Consider the following 20,730-nt stretch of genomic DNA (forward strand, 5'->3'; position numbering starts at 1 on the left):
TTTTGGTTCAGGTAAAATATTAATAAAGTGAACTAATTATCAGCAAATAGAATAACCATTCTCTTCCAATGTTGTTTTTGTTGTTGTTTTGTGCTTCTTGAAAATAATGTCCTCATCTCAGACTTGACATCTCTGCAATTTTGAACAGATTTGGAAAAATCACCAATATTTTGACAGAGTTTCTTGGCAATGGAATGTTCTTAAAACTCATTTGTCATAACTAGCCAAAGCAATGGAATGGATGGATACACTATTGTGACACTGCCAATTTTTACTAATTTTCATAATCTTTGGTGATTTCAGGTAGTGGCAATCTTCTTTCTACTAATAGCTTTTGGTGAAGATAGTATTTTCATTCAATTAAGAAATATTGTAATCCCAATCTCTTCAGCAATAAAACAGATCCATTTACAATATAGTTTTGAAGTAAACTACAGCCTGTCATTTGACTAGTTAGTCAAAGGTACCATAGAATTAATATTCTCAATTTCTTTGAAATGTTTTGACCATTTTTATATTAAATAATAATTTAGTTGATTATTAACTTATTTTGAGAAGGAAGAACAAGTTTTTCTCACTGTTTCACTGTGTTCCAAATTCACCACTTAAATTAATTGTTTTTCCCTCTAATATGGTGATATATGAATCTTACACTATTGGCTTTTCATTTTTGGTTATACCTTTGATCCTGCTTCACTACTTTATCTGTGGATTCATAATCCCAGCATTTTCCTGCTTGAAATATATCAATGTATCGGCCTTGCTCCAGATATGGACTGGTCCTCTATTTCTCTACACTAGAATTAGAGCTCAATGTTCAATGTAGCAATTAAAAATGTACAAGTAAAATGAAACTGAAATGTACAAATAAAACTAAATTTATTACTATCGGCTCTTCCTCTTCCATATGTTACATAAGGAAATTTTAATTGCTCTTTCCCTAATTTTTTACATCCATTTCAAGCACATCTGATGGGAAATTTTCCATTGTTTGTCATTTGTTGACAATTCAAATGTTTGTATAAAATGGCTCAAAGTTTTATTTAATTTATTATCTTTTAGTGTGTTTAATTTCTGCTATCAACAATTTCAGATGTATTCAAAATATTGGATCCATTATACTAAAATTGAAATATATTCACTTTTAATATGTAGATCATTGCTTTGTGAGAAGTTTTGTGATTCATAATTTTTTAAATTATGATAATAAACCAATCATTAGAGATAACAATAACTGATGATAATACATTCTCTTATATTATATTTTATCTTATATTAAATATATTAATATTCCTGATTTTTGTGCTGGAATTTCTCAAACTAATTTACTTTTTATAGTTCATAGCTATAAAATATCTTATAATATATCAAAATAATATAAAAGAATCGTCAATAATAATCCATTTCTGTTTCCTGCAATGTAAACTCAAACTCTGCAAATAGACAACACCAATTGCACATATCAGAATTAAATATATTGCATAATACAAAATTTTAAGAATTAAGAATGCTTAATTATTTCCCTGTGGAACCTTTGCAGTAAAGAATTGAGAAACATGGTTATTTAGGATAAGAAAGGTAATAAAACAAAGATAGACAGAGAAAAAACATCTGAGTTAACATTAAATATTAGATACATAGAAAAAAATTGGTAATTAGTATGTTATGACCTTAGAATTGACAACTAAGTAGTGAAAATAGTGCATAGTATTATTTTTTTTAGAAATAGAATAGATAAAGATATAAACTGTGCTGAAGAATTAAGAAAGAGATTAATCCTAGAGAGAAAGAAAATGAAAATCGTAGATAAGATTATGGAGGGTAAGGATATTTCTATGGCAACAAAAATCAGAATAGTTAACACAGTAGCTTTCCCAGTGGTAATGTAAATTTTTGAAAGCTGGACACAGAGAATGAGAAAATAAAACTCCTTTGAACTTTGAATCTGGAGATGGTTATTAGAAATACCATGAACAAGATCCAATCAGTCAGTCCTGGGCAACAACAGGGAAAGGACGGACTGCTCCTTTGAGATGATGATCAGAAAGCAAAAAGTCCTTTTCTTCAGGGATGTTATTATATATTTTCACATTCGGTGGTGTGTGTGTGTGTGTATTGTCTGTTTAAGGAAAGCAGAAGAGAAAAAAGATAAGGTCGACTAATGGTATCAAAAATATTACAGGACTTCCCTTTAAAAAACTACAGTTTACTAAAAAGATAAGTTGGTAAGATCTATGTATTCACCAGGATTTGATCTGACAGCATCTAACTCTGCAAGGATTTGTACCAATGAACATCCTAGAACTGCTCAAAGAGTGAATAGTACTAGCATCTTTAAAAATGGTATATTCTTTCTATACTGGAGTGTTAAATTATGAGAATTCTTAGGTTGCTAATATTCACCAGTTCCCAGAATTCACAGAAGAGAATTTTGTGGGCTAGACTAGAGTCTCAATCAAGTACAGTTTTCAATTTATATTAAAAGTAGTTTTCTGTTGAGGATGCAATAGAACATAAATAATATGCTAATAAAAGAGCTAAAAGGTCATTGGCTCTATTCAGAATTTAGAAGATACATATAAATTGAGATTATAATTGATTTGAACTCTCAAATGTTGGCCAAGATTAACACTATTAAAGATGCTGTTTCTATCAAGGCTTTTGAAAGTTAAAATACACAATAAAAAGTTCTACTGGTTTCTGAACCAGATAACATAGTACTTCAAAATCAATTTTATACATAGAGAAGCAGTAATTTTCTTGGAGCTTTTTGAATAAATAATTCGGGTCCTTGCCTGATCTGTAGAACAGATTATTTATTTTATGTGTGTGTGTGTGTGTGTGTATGTATGTGTGTGTATAATACACACACACACACATTATATATTGAATGCACACACATACCTGTGACAAAGATGAGAAGATAATATTAAGGTTTAATATTGAAAACACAGTGTTTCTAGATTTCGATAAAACAAAGTTTCAAAAACAGGAAGAAAGTAGACTTTTAGTAGATGCTTCTAGGAAACCTCTCCAATTTTATCAAACCATATCAAATATGGTTCACTTGCAGTTAATGGAGACATAATAAATATAATAATTAACAAATAATAAAGAGATAGAAGCTAGATGTTTATGAATAAATAGTATGATAGAAATACTGGTCCTTTTATTGAGTATTACACACAATCTATTAACCATGGCATAGTTCACAAAATATAAAAGCAACATTTCCCCCAAACATTAAAGAAAAAGGAACTAACTTTTCATTCAATTTGATGTTAATTTGGAGAAAATATAAGCAGGGGTGTCAAACTCACATCATCACGTGATGTATCGCTACTTTTTCCCCCTTTGCTAAACCGTGAATGGGTGTGGCCAGCGCGTGACACATCTGGGCCATGGGCCATGAGTTTGACAGCCCTGGTATAGAATATCTTATGAGCTTAGCTTTGTTACTCTTGATCTGTTTTCTTTTTACTGTACCCATAAATTATTTCTAAATGTAGGTGCTCCTTCAACTAATTTTGAAAATAACATCTAGAATCTGGGAGTTAAAATTGGAGATAGGTTGCTCTTGTTAGGGATAATGTCACATGTAATAGTAATTTTATTTTATTCTTTGTGAATGTGTCTCTGTAAAGCTGTATAAGTGGACAAGAAGCATTTCAAATATGGTGGCACTGTAAATTTGTTTAAAGAATTGTTATTTTGGCAATTTTTAGTACCTTTCCTAATTATCTTCATCATGGAATTATCTTTTTCATAGGCGCTACCAGTGGTGGGATTCAAAATTTTTTACTACTGGTTCTGTGGGCGTGGCTAGGTTGTCATGGCCATGTGACTGGGGTGGGCATGGCTTTTTTGCCCCCCATTTTGGGGGCATTGTGGGCCTCAGGCAAGCCTCCTAGGGGAGCGTTTTTGCTCCCAGAAGGCTTCCCTGGGGCTCAGGAAGGAAAAAAATGGAGCCTGGAGGGGGCATGCAACACCCCCCTCCCATGCGCTTCAATTTGGGACCTTCTGTACCTCAGTGAAGCCTCCTGGGGGAGTGTTTTTGCTCCCAGGAAGGCAAAATATGGAGCACGTGGGGGGGTTGCACCCCCTTCTCTCCATTTTTTTCTTTCCTGGGCCTCAGGGAAGCCTCCTGGGCGAAGCAGTAAGTAAGCGAGGGGAATCCCGACACAGCTGATTGTAGGAACAGCTGATTCTCGGGAGGGAGAAAAAAAGAACTACCTTAAGGAGTGATTGGGCGGAGTGAGCATCAGGCGGGCGAGGTGAGCGAGCATTGGGCGGGTGGGGCAAGCAAGCAACTGGGGACTGGGTCAGGGGCGTGGCCAGCCAGAAGTTATTACCGGTTCAGCAACCCATGCCAAATCCTTGCTACCGGTTCGCCTGAACTGCTGAGAACCAGCTGAATACCACCACTGGGTGCTACCTACACTATGGTTCAACATATTATCATATTATGAATCATAATTCCAAAAATTCAGGATGACTAGTTCCTCAGCAATGAGGATAAACATTTTAATTCGCCCCCTCCTTCTGTCAGTCAGTTAGACCAGATGAGGAATAATTTCAGAGGTGAAAAATGTCACGATGAAGATAGAATAAAAATTATTAGTAAACTGTAATAATACTGCAATGGGTATTAACTAAATGCAGATTTATTACAGTTTATTTGTGTAGGACAGTGAAACAAAATAAATTTAGATACTTTCCAGCATGCAATGTATACTGTGGTCTTAGGGCTAATGCATCTTATGCTTATGTGCATGGTAAATAATATGATATGACAGACCATATCATAGAAGTGGGTCTGATTAATGAGCAGCTCAGAAAAGAAGGCCAATAAGCAAAGAAGGGTCACCATCCAATTTATAGAAAGAGGAAATAGAAGTATCAAAGTATTAGTATGAGGAGTTATGCAGAAAGGCCATTAATCAGCCTTGCCTTTATAAGAGGCCAAAAATGTTTTTGCTGACTTCATTCCTTTGCAAGCCAACCCCATGCATAACCCAAAGTAAACAACTGAAGCTGCCTCTTCAGGGGCCTCGATGTTATATAAGGAAATGAAGGGCCTTCCTTAAGTGGGGGGAGAATTAACACTGAAATAAAAACATATGTGAAAATGTGTTGTGTTTGTTTGTTTGTTTTTGAATTCCTTCCTAGAACAAAACAAATGCTTTTTAATCCTTCTTAGCAAAATAGGTAGAATTTCATCAACCATATATGTCCTTTCTTATGTGCAAGAAGATGAGTTCTTTAGTTTGTTTGATTTGGTAGACCTATGTTCTGTCGTCCTCCAAGAGTTGGTGGCAGGTTAGCTTTTGCTGCCAGAAGGGAAAAGAAAAAAGAAAAAAATAATGGAGGTTTCACTTGTAATGCCTTCAATTTCTATTTTTAGTTGGTGTTATGTATTTTAATGTCAGTGGGAGTCCTGAACTATTGGGTTTTTTTCTGACAGTATTATGCATGATTATATATTAAGGCTGTATGGGATTAGGCACTGCCATGTTAAAGACAGTTGAAATCAATTAGTGATATTAATAAAAAATAAATCTATCTATATCCACTATAGTTCTACTATACAAATGACAGTACCAGAAATTTGATATTGTTAAGCCAAATGGCATTCTCCTACTAGAGTCTTCTTGGCCTTCTTAGTTTGTAACAGGAATTACAAATACCTGGAAACAATATTGAAAGAATATTCAAATATATTTTTAAAAATGGATACAAAGTTCCTTATAATCAAATATAAATTTTCTTCATTGAATGGATAAAATACAGAATAAATAATTGATTTCATAGTAGGCACAATGATAGATTTAAAGAGAGCTCATCCAGTTCACACATATAAAATAATGTTTAATTGACAAGTTTTTTTACTTCTTCATATACTTCATACACTTACAGTTGTTCTTTGCATTATCTATTTTTCAATGACAATATTTAAACTATTTTTTTAATTTAAACTATATGTAGCTTTTGATCACAGTGAAAATGTCTCAACTTATTTTGTTTATTTAAGAGGAGGCAATAAGAAGAATTCTAAGTGACAATATATAAAAAATTAGGATATTTATTAGGATATTTGTTTTTTGTTTTCACAGTTATTATTGAAAAATATTATTAAGATAATATCCAGGTTTGAATTTGCTATTTTCCCATTATGATCCCTTAATTTAGTATTCTGTCATAGCCAAATAAACCATTAGTGCATTATTGATAGCTCATGTTGAATCTACTCAATTAGTGTGGAAGAGTGATTTTGGAAGATACTGTTTCTTTGGCAGTTTGCTATCCAAAATGATTTGAAATCATTTGCTAACTGTTCATCTTTTCTCCAGATAATTTATAACCAATTTTCTCATACTTCATCTTGTTTCTTTTCAGCGCAGGCACAACTTTTCCCCTTTTCCTGCCTCAATGAATGTCTGCACTAAGTCCAAAGCTTGGAGTGATTTACCTGAAGAGTGATATTCAGAAACCACTGTAAGTTAATTTTGTAAACTCAGCATAATATTACTGTTTAAGAATAAAAGAAAGTCTCAGTACCTTGTAAGAAATTAGAAGCCAGCATATACATACATGATGTATCAAAAGTTGGGTCATTTGATCCAATCACAATATTTTATTAATTTGGGGCTTCATTGAAAATATTACTGAGTTAGTGGTGATCAAGGGTCATGTCTGAAATGAATAAGAAAGTTTTAGAAGAAATGACAACCAATTGAACATTTATTGTAATTCATATAAAAATTTGTCTGTGGCACCTGATTTTTGCTACACTTTGTATTTTTACAGCATTATAAAAGAATATAGAAACAAAGTTGCAATAGTGGTTCAGTTGCATTTTATGAGGTTCCTGCTGTTCAATGAAGTTGGGTTTTGGCAATTCAGATTAGCTGAAAAACCAATATTAAATTATGTACAAGACAAACCTAATGATCAATTAATGTGATGTAAAGGCCATACATTTAATAAACATTTGTATAAATATGAACAACAATCATTCACATAACATTGTCTAATTCTCAGAAAATATAAATTGGGTTGTCTGATGACCTTTTCTCTCTATGTAAGGACTCTACTAATAGTATCATTGGAGTCAATAAGACAATGTATATAATCCAAATCTGTAAAAGAAAACATACAAATCTTAATGTGTTATATTCCAAAAGATCATGAATGGAACCCATGTCTTTCTATGTGTATGTGAATGCACATATTTTAGCATTTCAGTAACTGGGGCAGACAATAATTGATAAAATAACTCAACTTCAAAATAACTCTAAATTTTAGAGTTCCAGATCAACAATGGCAAGCAATTTTATGCACTGAATTATTTATCCAACAATTAGCTAAGATAATTGTAAATTTAACTGACAAAATAGGAGGTATGTATTTTCTCCAGCATTCCTTGTTTACCAACCCAGATTAAAAAGAAGCAGTTAGTGTACTGTGTAATTGGTAGAATATAGAAAATGATATTTGCCTTGATTAATTGATTAATGTAGTACCATCAAGTCAATGTTGACTTTTAATAAACTTATATACATATATTTATATATGTTAGATATGTAAATGAAGGTAGTCTGGTCTTTAAAGTGGAGCTGATGAATATGAAATGAAAGTATAGGTGTAATTATGAATAAAAAAGGTAAAATATGTGGAAGAAAATATGAATTTAGGTTGTTGCAGGAATTTATCAAACTAGGAATTAATCAGTTGATGATAATGTGGTTATGTTAGAGATGGGTTTGTTGAGCATGTATATGTATATATGTGTGTATGTATATGTATGCAAATGATGTTTTATTTCTTGGGTATTCTTTATTATGATTTTGAATACCAATATAAAACATGGACTACATGGGGTAGATTGATTCTAGGTCCACAAGGGTAAAATCTAGAAATATAAGGTGTTTTTTTTAAAAAAAAAATCATCTCCAGGATTGCTGTTGGGAGCACATTAAAGCAAGTTAAGGATATGGCTCTTCAGAATTTTGGAGCTGTAATTTGATATAAATATTGCAATGGTTGTAAAAATAAAGATTATTCACAATCATCATTATCTCTAGGCAGGGATGATACTTTCTTATTAGCTAAGAACCCAAAACATTTGAAGTAAATCTTAAGATACAATTGTGATACAATTAAGAGTATGGTGTACCTGAAAATTAATGTCTGAAAGACATTAAGATGTGGGAAAGAGACAGAGAAAATGGAGTGAACAATTTCAGGTTATACTTAAACAGCAAATATTTTGAGAGAACTGTTTGGTCTCTCTAGTACTCAATAAGCCTTCATGTTATAGTAGCTTCAGTGCATCTTCTTCACTGTCCTTCAGATAGTCTTCCAATGCCTATTTATCTTCTTCAACTTTCTGGCATAATTTGCAACCCACCTATTTTCTTAAGTAGAGTTTGTCAATGTCTCTGTGTGGATAAAGAGCATGAGTCACTGTCATTATTTTTCTGGCCTTCCTATCCATGGTTTAATTTTCTATGAGTCCAATCCACTCTTCCAGTTGTGTATCTAATGACTGAAGTGGCCCAACAGTTAATTCCTTTAGCAGTATTTTTCCTCCACTGAGTTTGGACTTTCTTCTTCACTTTTGTGATGTATTCATTTCTAACCATATTCTTGTCGTCAGTATGCTTGATGTTGCCAACTTGAAGGTATTTATAGTGATCGTCTTCATTCAAAGCCTTGAAGTTATTTCCACAGGGCATCTTGATTCCTTCAGTTTTCTATTTCTATTTCTATTGATTGTGAGAGTTTATCCACTCCAAACTCTATTTCAAAATCTAGGCTGTACATATGGACAATGTTGAGCAGTGCTTCTATTTCAAATGGTGTTTTTACATATAGCTTTAGATCATCCATGTAAAGAAAGTGGGATAGCCTGGAAAAAAATTTGGGATGTTTCATAGCCAGAATTTGCCCAATCAGTTGTGTTTTCCATTGCCCACATACCCACAAAGTTATGGGAGCTACTGGTAAAAGTTTTAGAAAAATATTCTAGAACAGGGGTTGCCAACCTTTTGGACCTCAGGGATCACCAAAGTCATAATTTGAAATCCTGCGGACCAGAGACCCTGGGAAAATCCTAAAAAGTCTGCAGGAAAATTTTTCACCCCGTTTTCCTACTGACCGATCAATCTTTATTTGAATCATGGGATACTGTCTCCAGCTCCATTCTCCGGAAGAGAGAGAGGGAGAGAGAGACTCTTTTGGCTTCATGCAAGAAAAGCAGCAGAAGTCTTTCTTTCTCTCCCCCAAACTCCTCCAGAAATGAGTCTTTGCCAGTGCAGCCTCTTGGAGCAGGATGCCTTGCAGGGTCCCAAAGATTAATTTCTGGTGGAGTTTGGGGAAGAGAAAGAAAGACTTGCTGCTTTCCTTGTGTGCAGCCAAAAGCAGAAGAAAGAAGTGGAAAGAAGCAGCCCAGTGGCCAGGCGAGGCAAGTTCCCCCTCTCAGCCCTTTCCCCCCTCCCCTTACTACCTCGTGTTGTTCGCAATGCAAGCGATGCAAGCCTTGTGTTCCGCCGCAGCCTGGATTAATTGCTTTGCGGGGTGCTCTGAGAGTGACATTTCTCTGTGGACCACCTAATTTTTTTCGTGGACCACCAGTGGCCCCTGGCGCACTAGTTGGTGACCACTGTTCTGAAAGCTATGCTTTGCATAAATAACTGTTTTGAAATAATCAAGTTTGTATGTAGAAAAGGAAAACAAATAATGGAGTTGACTCACTCATTAATTTCTGCTATATGGAGATTCAGAATCAGATTACACCCAATGTTTACAAATAATTACATTATCTGGAATATACATGGTGTGATTGTGCCCATTAGATTTAGTTCCACATCTAAAATAATACTTTGTGTTGTAAGCAATATATATAGATCAGTGATGGGATTCAATTGTTTTTACTACTGGTTCTGTGGGCATGGCTTGGTGGGCATGGTGGGAGAAGAATATACTGCAAAATCCCCATTTCCACCCCACTCCAGGGGAAGGATACTGTAAAATCTCCATTCCCTCCCCACCCCACTAATCTGCTTTCCATCTCCGTTCTCCTGTGCAGGGCAACCAAAGAAGACCCAGCAGATCAGCTGCGCCTCGGGAAGCGGAGAATAGGTGGGGGCAGGGCCAGTCAGAGGTGGTATTTGCCGGTTCTCCAAACTACTCAAAATTTCTGCTACCGATTCTCCAGAACTGGTCAGAACCTGCTGAATACCACCTCTGATATAGATATCCAAGATACAGATATCTTAATAGCTGATCAAGTTAGAATGATATTCTTGAAATAAAGAATTACCAAAACTATTTTCAACTATTTTATTTATTATCTAATTTATATAGCCACACATCTCACAAGCAAGTGATTCTGGGCAGCATACAACAGAACTAAAGCAATACATAGCTAAAATGATTTCTCCCTTTTTATCATCCTGTAATCCCTTAATTCGGGTTGGAGTTGGACATTAAAACTATAAAAACAGCTAAAAAAATAATAGTTGAAGGGGTGTTAATAATGATGGAGCCACCTCAACAGTTCACCAGTTCCCTGGGTTTCCCAAGCCCATTTGCATCATCTTTGACAGTTTAGAAGTTATGAGACCATGCTTAGCTCATGGGGAAGACGATTCCACAGTGCAGGAGCAACAACAGAAAAGGCCACCACCTGCCCAGATCCTGCCAAACATCTCTCTAGACTATGGGACCCCAGATTTTATTCTAATACTTGATCCATAAAAGTATATGCTACTTTATAGAATGGCATGGTAAGGAAAGGCTAAAAAAAAAGAATTTGCCCATTTTTTAAAATGAAAAATTATGACTTTCATGGGATTTTGCTACAACAGCAACTCAAAGTTGAAAAGAAAAAGTTACTTTAATAATGAGTGTAACCTTTTAGTCATATTATAATTAATATAAGAACACTGATTTTTAAGAATATTTAAGGAACATACTTATTCATGTGTAAGCTTAACCTTGTTATAAAGTTCAAGCATTAACTATTTATTCATAACTACCTAGCTAGCTAGCATTTATCTAGCATCCAACCTAACAAAAGTGACTGGGTCACTTAACAAACAGCAACAAAACTTAAAGAAAGCAATATAAAACTGAAGTATAAAATATAAAACACCTATAAACAACGGAGAAAGAAACCAATCTAGGCAGCCTTTGTAAAGGGTCTTTGATTATGGTGAGTTTTTAACTATGGTGGCTATAGATTTTGTCAGATACTTGGGCATGAATCTCTTGCTGTCTGTTTTTCTTCCTTCTTTGCATGACATCACCTCCTTGCTTACTAGCAAGACTGCTTTTGAAGATGAGGCAGAATTTGCTCACAAGATAAAATTCACCCTCTCCTGTGACAACTAATTTCAGATGGCCGAATAATTAGTCTGTTGCAAGAAATAATTTATAATTTGGTAATATTTCATTGTGTGGTGTAGGGGTTATGGTAGCCTAGTAGTTAAGATGCTGGGCTTCTGGACCAAAAGGTTAACAGTTCAAGACCTGAACTCACCTACAATAGGGTGAGCTCCTATTCTTGCCCCAGCTCCTGCCAACCTAGCAGTTCAAAAGTATACTAATGTAAGAAGACAAATTCAGTGGGAAGGTAACAGCATTCCTTGGATTATAGTCATGTCGGCCACATGACCATGGAAGCATCTTTGTACAGCACTGGCTCTGTCAGCTAGGAAATGGACATGATCACTGATCCCTAAAGTCAGACGTGAATGAGCAAGAAAAAGTTTCACCTTTACCTTAATTGTATGGTAAAATTTTGGGCAAAAAGTTGCAGTTTTATAGATCTTCTTAAGTAGGTTATTTATATTCCATAATCAAAATTGTTATGAGAATACATTTCATAATATCTAAGATGCCAGTGACAAAAAAAGGTGGGGAATAGATTTACTTTGTTTGGGTACATTAATATCTATAGCCTTTAACGTTTTCTTAACACTTTTAAGAAAACATTTTAGCATCAAAAAAGTAATGACTAAGAATTCAAAAATAATTTGACTATGGTAGGATTCAATATTGTCTAGTGATCCTGTAATTGTGGGTTTGTTAATTGCTTTTAGGTATGGTCGATCAACATATATATTTACCTTGTAGATTCTTGCATACCATGATTTTTAAGGAAAGAAAAGAGGAAAAGAGATTCATATCTGTCAATTTGTCTCAGTTCAGTTTTCATTTTCTAACTGAGCAAAAAAGTCATTGAATTGTGTAATGTTAATACTTAATTACAAAGATTCTTTAAAGGGTTTTAGTAAACCAACATAATAATTTGGAGCAAAAAAAAAATATCTGAAGTTCTGAAATTAACGTAATCTGAAACCAGCTGGTCGCCTGCTGCCCTCTAGAGGCTATTTTTTATAAGTGTCAACCATCATGGTTTCACAAGAACTTTCATGTGCTGTGTTCTTTCTTACCATACCAAGCTTATGTAATTCGTTTATATAACCAGAGACAATGTTCTTGATTAATAGCAAAGTGGTTTGCCCTTTGTTATGCTATAATGTGTTTTTCTGCATATTTCTTCATTTCTGATTCCATGAGGGTACAGAATTACTTTGTAAATCTTTTTTTTTCCCTGTGAAAAGTCTCTGGGGGAGGCGGAAGAGAGGTAGGAAGTAAAAAAATAGATTTGTTGTTATATTGAATATGTTATTTTTTTTATAATAAAGAAAATCCAGAATTTGTTTGGACAATTCCATCTTATTTTGATGTTAAATACAATACTTCATATAATGTGTATTTATGTTTATGTGTACATCTCAAAGCTATGCTAAATAGCCCCTAAATAGTTCTCTTTTCTCAAAACTATTTTTTTTACTTCTCTGTGCACAAGAGAACTATTTTAACTTTGTCCGTTTTTTAAGATTCTCTGTCCATTATTATATTAGTGTTTATAAACGGAACATAAATATTGAAGTCATTAGCTTCACTGTTCATCCTAACCAGTATTATTTTTGTGAAATATACAAAACATCCTAAATTTGAAATACCAGCTTGGAATATTTAGAGCTTTAAGAAAACATGACTTTCCAGAAAGTTTACCCTGATTTCTGGAAAACTATAAAAACATGATTTTAATATTGGCTTTGAAATGGCACAGGTCCCATACAGAATTGTATTGTTTTAAGAGTCTCGTATAGTCACTTTTCTTTTTAGCATAGATCAAGGGTCTTCAAACTTGACAAGTTTGTGGATTTCAACTCTCAGAATTCCTGAGCTAACCTGACTGGAGGAGGAATTCTGGGAGTTGAAGTCCACAAGTCTTATAGCTGTCAAGTTTGAAGACCCCTGGCATATACAATAAATTAGCTTAGGATAAAACTGGTTACAGGAGAAGAGAGTTGAGATGAGGGAAACATTAATGCAGTACCCAGTAGTGACAACTACTGCTGATGGACCTCAGGTCACCGAATAACTTGGTTTATAAAGAATATCACATTGACGTGAACAAGCAATTTTGGATGGCTAATCCTAATTTAAGGGCTTCATAGTGATGCTTTCCTATCTCTATGCTCCTGTCTGAAAATTTGATGCTTTTTCTGAGTGCATAGAGTGGTTTTTTTCTGTATTTTTATGTGCTACAAAATATGTTTATCCAATATTTTTTAAATGTATTTCTTTGGGAGAGAGGGGAAATTCATAGTATCCTTTGTTCTATAAATCACAATAATCTTATTTTGGAGTATGTGCTATTTATGTACATGTTTCATTTGAAAATGGCAGCAGGCTATGATGGTTTTCCCCCAGTTGTGGGTGTGGTTATCAGATTGCTAATTGCTGTTGTATAGAATCAAGAGTAGCGATCATTTAAAAGATGCAACCATTATACTTCAAGCATTGTTCCAAACATTAACTGGGAAAATATTCCACTGGATATCTAGAATCTGGAACAGAAGTGCTCATTCTCTTACTTGATAATGTCCTACATATGATGCCCTATGCTACACATCAGTTAAAGTCATTGGCAATGTCCTATATAATTGGTAGGTAAGATATCTCCAGAAGCTGCAGAAGCAGCCACTGAATATCTATTTTATTGCAACATACACTCTGGCACAAAGAAAGAGATGGGCTAAGAAGATAGGAGGGGGAGCTGATGGTGATGGGTACAGATATAAGTACACCAAATACTACAAACTGACCTCCATAAAAAAACAGTGAATATGGTGTTGCAAAACAGCAGCTATGCTAATTCCTCATCCCATGCTTCTTATATAGAAGAAATTATTTCTAGGATTGCTTTGAGACTTCCCATAACCAGCCATGGAAAGCTGAACTGGCTATAAAACCATATATCTTGACAGTTTAAAGAAGAACAGTAACTACAACTACCAGGGGGAAATTAAAGCTCCTATTGCAGGGGTGTCAAATTCACGTCATCACGGCAGTCTCGTGTGAAGTATCAGGACTCCCCCCCCCCTATTAAACTGGGCATGGCGTGATGCACCTGGCCTGCAGACCAGGAGTTTGACAGCCCTGTCCTAGTCTCATGGCAGCCTGTGGATAGAAAGCAGGAGTAATTAATATGATAAATTAGGAGGGATATCATGCAAAGAGGCCTTGCTGAGGGACTGTGCCCAAGAGCAATTTGAAGATGATGATCTGAAAGTTCCAGCAAATACAGTACATGGACAACTATAGTGTCTTTTGTGGATGACTGCAGGATCTCTTCGTCTTCTAGTACAAACATACATCTTAAATGTCCCATACACAGCTATCATGTGAGGCTTGGCAATTGTTGGCATCAGAGACCACATTGGAGGCACCCTTATTTACAAGGCTCCGTTGTTGAGACCTAAATGTAAGGAGTAGGGTAGAAATAATTTGTCTGGGTCTGAGTAAGGGAGAATGTGAGAAAGGAAGAGCTGTTAGCTAAGCAAGTGGGACCTAAACTCACTTCATTTGTTGTTTGTGGAATTGTTTTGGTTTTGTGTCACAGGAATCAGTGATAGCAAAGCTATTGTCCTCCAACTGAACTCAATACTTTTTCCAAAAAGGTTAGACACCAAGATAATTATTTCTTACTTTATATAACTAACCAGATTATGTAAGAAGACAAACATTAGAATATGGCCCTAATAGTTAGTGGGAGAGGATGATTAGTGTTCTGGGTAATTGAAAATGGGTTAATTGATCAAGTCTTATCCTTTCAAGGATGAATCTTAAATCCAATTATATATGGGGTTAACCAACTCTAATCATTTACCTCTGCCATGAAAACCCCAAAACACAATGAACTGAATTGGTCAAAAATTTTAATTCCACTGTAAGGATCAAATTAGCCATTATACATGCCTCCCTAATGCCCAGTGGCTCTAGGGCGGGAGTCAGCAATCCGCGGCTCAGGAGCCACATGCAGCTCTTCAGCCCTCTGCTGTGGCTCCTGCTGCTGCTGCCTCCATGGTCTGCCAGCCATGTGCAGCACAGTGAAAGTTAGCGCACTTCACAGTGAGGGAGACGGGGTCCCCTCTTCCTCCTGAAGCCCATTACGACATGAAGCCACAATGTGACCCTCCCTTCTTGCCACTGGCAACAGCAGTGGCATTGGCCTGGGTGCAGCACGTGGCAAGCTAATGTCTCGAGGAAGAGAGTAGGTTGCATGTCCAGCACCAACCAAGGCCGGAAGTAGCCGCCCGCCGTTTCCTGCTGCAATTGGGCAGCGAGAGACAAAGAAAGAGAAAGAGATGGATTCGGCTAGATTCAGCTCCATCTGCTCCCCTCTCTCCACCTTTGCCCAGTTTTGCAAGGATTCAGTGGAAACTGCCTTGATGATGGGGGGAGTCGTCCCATTACTTTACCTGCCAAGCATCTTTGGGAGAGCCCAGGGATTATATTTTCTGGCCACTTTGGACCAAGTTGCAGGATACGTATGCGTGCCTGTGTGAGTATGCTGTTGCTTGCTGCTTCTATGAAGTGTGTGCAGCGATCTAAGGTGGCAACCTCATGGCGCCGTGATGTAACAGCCTGACAGTCACTCCTTTTGCAACGCAAGGTTTATTTTTCTATCTTTCCAGAGCCAGAGAAACTGTAGCCAAATTTCCTTACAGTTATTCCCTGGGTGTATGGGATGGGGAGTGGGGGCGAGGGAGAGAGAGAGAGAGAGAGAAAGAAAAAGAGAAAAAGAAGAGACAGAGAAAGAGAATCAAGAGAGAAAGGGGGGGAAAGAAAGAGGGAGGGAAAGAGACAGAGTGAGAGAAATAAAGAAAGAGAGAGAAAGACAGAGAAACAAAAAAATGGAAAGAAAGAGGGAGACAGAGAGAGAAAGAGAGGGAAGAAAGAGAGAGAAAGAGATACAGAGGGAGGGAGGGAAAGAAAGAAAGAGAGAAAGACAAGAGACACAGAGACAGTCGTGACTGGATGGGAGTAAGTGACGTCGAATTGGCCACACCCACCCAGGTTTTGTGGCTCCCGGTGTTTTCTATGGGAAATGGGTCCAAATGGCTCTTTGAGTGTTTAAGGTTGCAGACCCCTGCTCTAGGGGAAAACAAACCACCTTTCCCAATCAGACTGCTTGCATACACAGCTCCTGCAAGCAATAACAATCAGCATCGAAAACAGATTAGAAAAACCTCAAACAATAAAACATGTTCTGAAAGGAAAGCAAACAATAATGCACAGTTATTCTCGTTCCTGCATACTGTAGGTAACTGCTACCTTCAAAGGTCTCTTTGTTTCCTTTTTAGAAAGAAACCCAAGACAACTGAAAAACCGAAGTCTGAGGAGAATGAGATTACGCAGACGGGTGCCTTCGTTGCCAAGTCAGGCCTTCCATGCCTGAACTTTGAAGCTATCTCATCTCTGAGCCCAGATCTCATCCATTCATCCCATTCACTAAGAAACCTGCACGTATACACAGGGTCACCTGATTGTAAGTACAATAGTGTCATTGCGGATGGCTGAGTGAGACACATTCTGAGTTGCAGTATCAACCCACCTTCTCAAAACATTGAAACATCTAGCTCAGGGGTCTCCAACCGTAGCAACTTTAAGCCTGGAGGACTTCAACTCCCAGAATTCCCCAGCCAGCAAAGCTGGCTGGGGAATTCTGGGAGTTGAAGTCCTCCAGGCTTAAAGTTGCCAAGGTTGGAGACCCCTGATCTAGCTAATAGATGAAGTAAGGTTATAAGGAGTAAATTTCTACACTTTGGAGCAGAAAGTGGCAGTAGCAGAATATTGTGTAGGTGGTAATAATATAAGAGGACAAAATTGGATCACTGCACGCTGCGCAATTACTAACATATGGAATTGCATTTTCAAAAATTAATGGAAGGACCTGTTCATTTATTTATTTACTGTGCATATTTGTGTTGTTACTGTCTTTAGTTGTTGTTTTCCAGTACTGAAGTCAAAGTCATTTTGACAATATAAGCATGAGCTTTTTAAATAAGAAAGATGCAACCATATGGCAATTTTATGTGTATACAAAAGCCCTTTATAGAAATGAAACTATTTAAAATTTACAATTATTTAAAATGTTTTAATAATTATGCACCATTGAAATTGGTGTGCATATTATTTTTACATTTTCAAAACAATAAATGTTGCTCACAACATTTTTTTGTTTTGGAAAATCATCATAAATTATATATAAACAAAGATGCAATAACAACTACAACCTTGAGTAGTCCTGATTAAAATACCTTTGAAAATAACCCTTTGTCATTTATATATGTTTAAGAATCCTTGTTTTTCTGCATTCTGTACAGTTATTTCACAAGAATATTTTGGAATAGACGGGATTCTGAATTACACTTGATGGAAAGTTTGAATTAGTTGAAAGTCTGTAGACATTCTCAGTCATCCAGGTCATAGCTGTCCCAATGGTGCTTTTTCAGGAGGCAACTGGACTTTATTGTTTTTTCTTTTGAAGATGTTTCGCTTCTCATCCAAGAAGCTTCTTCAGTTCTGACAGGATAGTAGGGAATGGCAGGATTTATATTTGTTGCAGACAGCTGGTAATCTACATCATTTTAGAGGGTTGTTGAAGTACTTGGAGGTTTATCTGTGTCACCAGGGTCACCTGAGTAGTAGTCCTGGTTTCTGTAGTCTGCAATTTTTTTCTGGAAATCTATTCCTACTCCCATACTATTCAAAGGGTGTTCATCCCAAAAGCTAAATGTTCATCCCCAGCTAAAAGTCTATAGATTGTAGAGATTCTCAGTCATCCAGGTCATCCAAAGGTGCTTTTTCAGAGGCAACTGGACTTTCTTGTTTTTTCTTTTGAAGACTGTTGAATTAGTTGATGTAAATAAGATTATAATTTCTTGTAAATTCCAACTTAAAATAATTATTTAATAATCAATAGTTTAAAATTTTCAAAATATACAATACATGATTAGACCGTTAATAATAACCTCATTTTTTACTTTGAATAATTCCAGTTGCATAGCAGCAAAGAAATGATAAAATCTCATTGCTCCTATCTTTTTATTAGATTCTAAAATGGTTTATCCTCTAATATTGCATAAGTTTGGCTTCCATGCATTCACGTGTCTGTACTTAAATAGGCTGCTGCAGCTGTAATCATGTAGGCTACCTATGTGGGAATGTTGCTGTAGAAATCCTGCAAACAGCCAATTGTCTTTATGGGAAAAACATAGATCAAACCAATCAAAAATTCAATTATAAATTAAAGCAATATATAAAAACATTGTATGATGCATCTTTTCATATTTAAAGTTAAAAGAATTCCACTGTTCTAGACTATCATCAATTATCAAATCCAACTTTATGAAAGAAAGCTAACTTGGTTCAGGACCCATGACAGAGATAGACTATCTTCTGTTATCATCCCCATTATTTCATGGAGGTGAGGAATGACAAGCAATTTTTTTTCTTGAGATTTTCGTATCAGACAGGTTGATTACAAGAAGCAGTACTGAAAAAACTCCAGGCCAAGATATATAGAGCCTTACAAGTTAAATCATCACTTTGAAAACCCTTCTAACAGTTTTGAAGATTCACAGTACAGATATTATGTGCAGTTGGCACCTAGTTCTGATTAATCACTACTGCATTTTGAACCAACTTGGTCTTTAAATGCAATCCCTCACTGCAGTAATTCTAAGAGCTGGTGATGACAAGCTCTTACTATGAGCTCTTGATCATTGTAGGCCTACAACTGGTATACCAGGTGAAACTGGATAAAGGTTTCCTGCCCATAAACTTCATTTGCCAATCAGCAATAGTCATGAGTCCAAGGCGAACTATTAAATTGTAGATCTGATCCTGAAAGAAAACTATTACTTCTTTTGGAGATAACAACAGAGCCAGCAGAAAACCTTGAGGAGCAAGTATCAGCTCCATCTTCTTCGCTTTCAGCTTCTTCCCATCCAGGCTGCCTACCCTGCATTAAGATGATAATGTAGAATGATTATCCTCAGCATATTGACAATAGTATATTTCAAATCTATTTTTGACATCTCCCAATAAATTAAAATAAATGCTAAAAGATAGGAGGCAATGATCTGAATTCTGCCATATTCTGCAGAGATCACCAAGTGGTCTGTGAGAGACCACCAAGCAAATTCCCTCTCTCTCAATGGAACCACTCACAGAGCAGAGAGGCAATCTGAATATCATGGCTGTGTGAATTGAAGATGCCAAGAAGTCTTACAGGATCAAAAGATGCAGTTCCCATAAGGCTCCTTCAAGGGAGGGAACCCTCCATCTCAAGGTCAGACACACCATCATAAGCAAGGCAGCTGGAGAGTAGAGTAAGAAAGAGGAATGTAGGCACTTCACTTCTCTTACTATATGGGATGGCCTTGAATTTTAATCCATACCTGTGTTCAGTCTATTTGTTTGTAGACTTCTCGGAAAACATGCATTCAGTTAAATCTGATCCAAAGTAGACACTGTAAAAAATAAAAGTTTCTATAGGCACCATAAAGAATTTCTCAAGCTTGTGTTTGCATAATCAAACAGAAACTAACTTTCCAGATGTGTAGCCATATAAGACTCCCATTCCCCAATCAGTAAGGCAGCTGGCTAATTCTACTGGGAATCTTAGTCCCAAATATATGCAAAGCATCAGGTTAAAAAAAAAACCTTTTGAAATAGAAGTAATCTTTCTTTATAGTTTCTTTCTAATGTAGAATGTCAGTGTTTTGAAGGGGTACTAGTGAGCTTTTTATCTAGACACCAGTTTATCAAAATCCACCATTCTGTCTTAACAAATTTCTGAAACCACAACCTTAATTGTGCTTGGGAATTATAATTACTAGATTTTGTGTAGCTCTGAGTTACATTCCATGCTCATTCATTCAAACTGTACAATTAACTCTTCCATCATTCAGAATTCAGTACCTCCTAGTTTTTTTTAGCATAAAGAATCTAACATATTGTGATATTTGTCTTCAATGTGGTTACATAGTACATGCATATTCCAGACTATTAATAAGTTGTAAAGAATAACAAAAACATTTTATAGACTCTTAAACCCTGGATAAAATCTCTTGTCTTGCTATAGTTCAAAAAGAATGGTACATGTGAACAATCAGTGTTAAGTTCAATCTTTCCCTAAGGGTCCTTGCCCATTCATTGCCTGCTTGGATAAGAATAGCCTTTGCATTTTTACGCTCTTTCATTTGTGTGCCATTTCTAAATCAACCTGCTATTCCTACCCTTCTAACAGTAGCTTCACATGTGAGGTCCTTTACGATTACTAAATGCACTGGGCAA

The 20,730-nt window shown here is 35.9% G+C and overlaps 1 protein-coding gene across 6 annotated transcripts in view; it reads left to right on the top strand.

Moving 5' to 3' along the window:
• ZBTB20 (zinc finger and BTB domain containing 20) overlaps positions 1-20,730 on the top strand; it is a 477,851-nt gene that overhangs the window by 448,443 nt on the left and 8,678 nt on the right. For all 6 annotated transcript variants that reach the window (XM_087966401.1, XM_026680425.2, XM_087966403.1 and 3 more), the window contains 2 exons: positions 6,397-6,495; positions 16,731-16,915. In XM_087966401.1, the coding sequence (XP_087822527.1) occupies positions 6,434-6,495; positions 16,731-16,915 (247 nt within the window). In that variant the 5' untranslated portion in view covers positions 6,397-6,433. The remainder of the gene's footprint in view (positions 1-6,396; positions 6,496-16,730; positions 16,916-20,730) is intronic.

This window comes from Notechis scutatus, chromosome 5, assembly GCF_049901735.1.
Source record: "Notechis scutatus isolate UNSWTSFEM ecotype Mainland chromosome 5, rNotScu1.2, whole genome shotgun sequence".
NCBI classification, from domain to species: Eukaryota; Metazoa; Chordata; class Lepidosauria; order Squamata; family Elapidae; genus Notechis; species Notechis scutatus.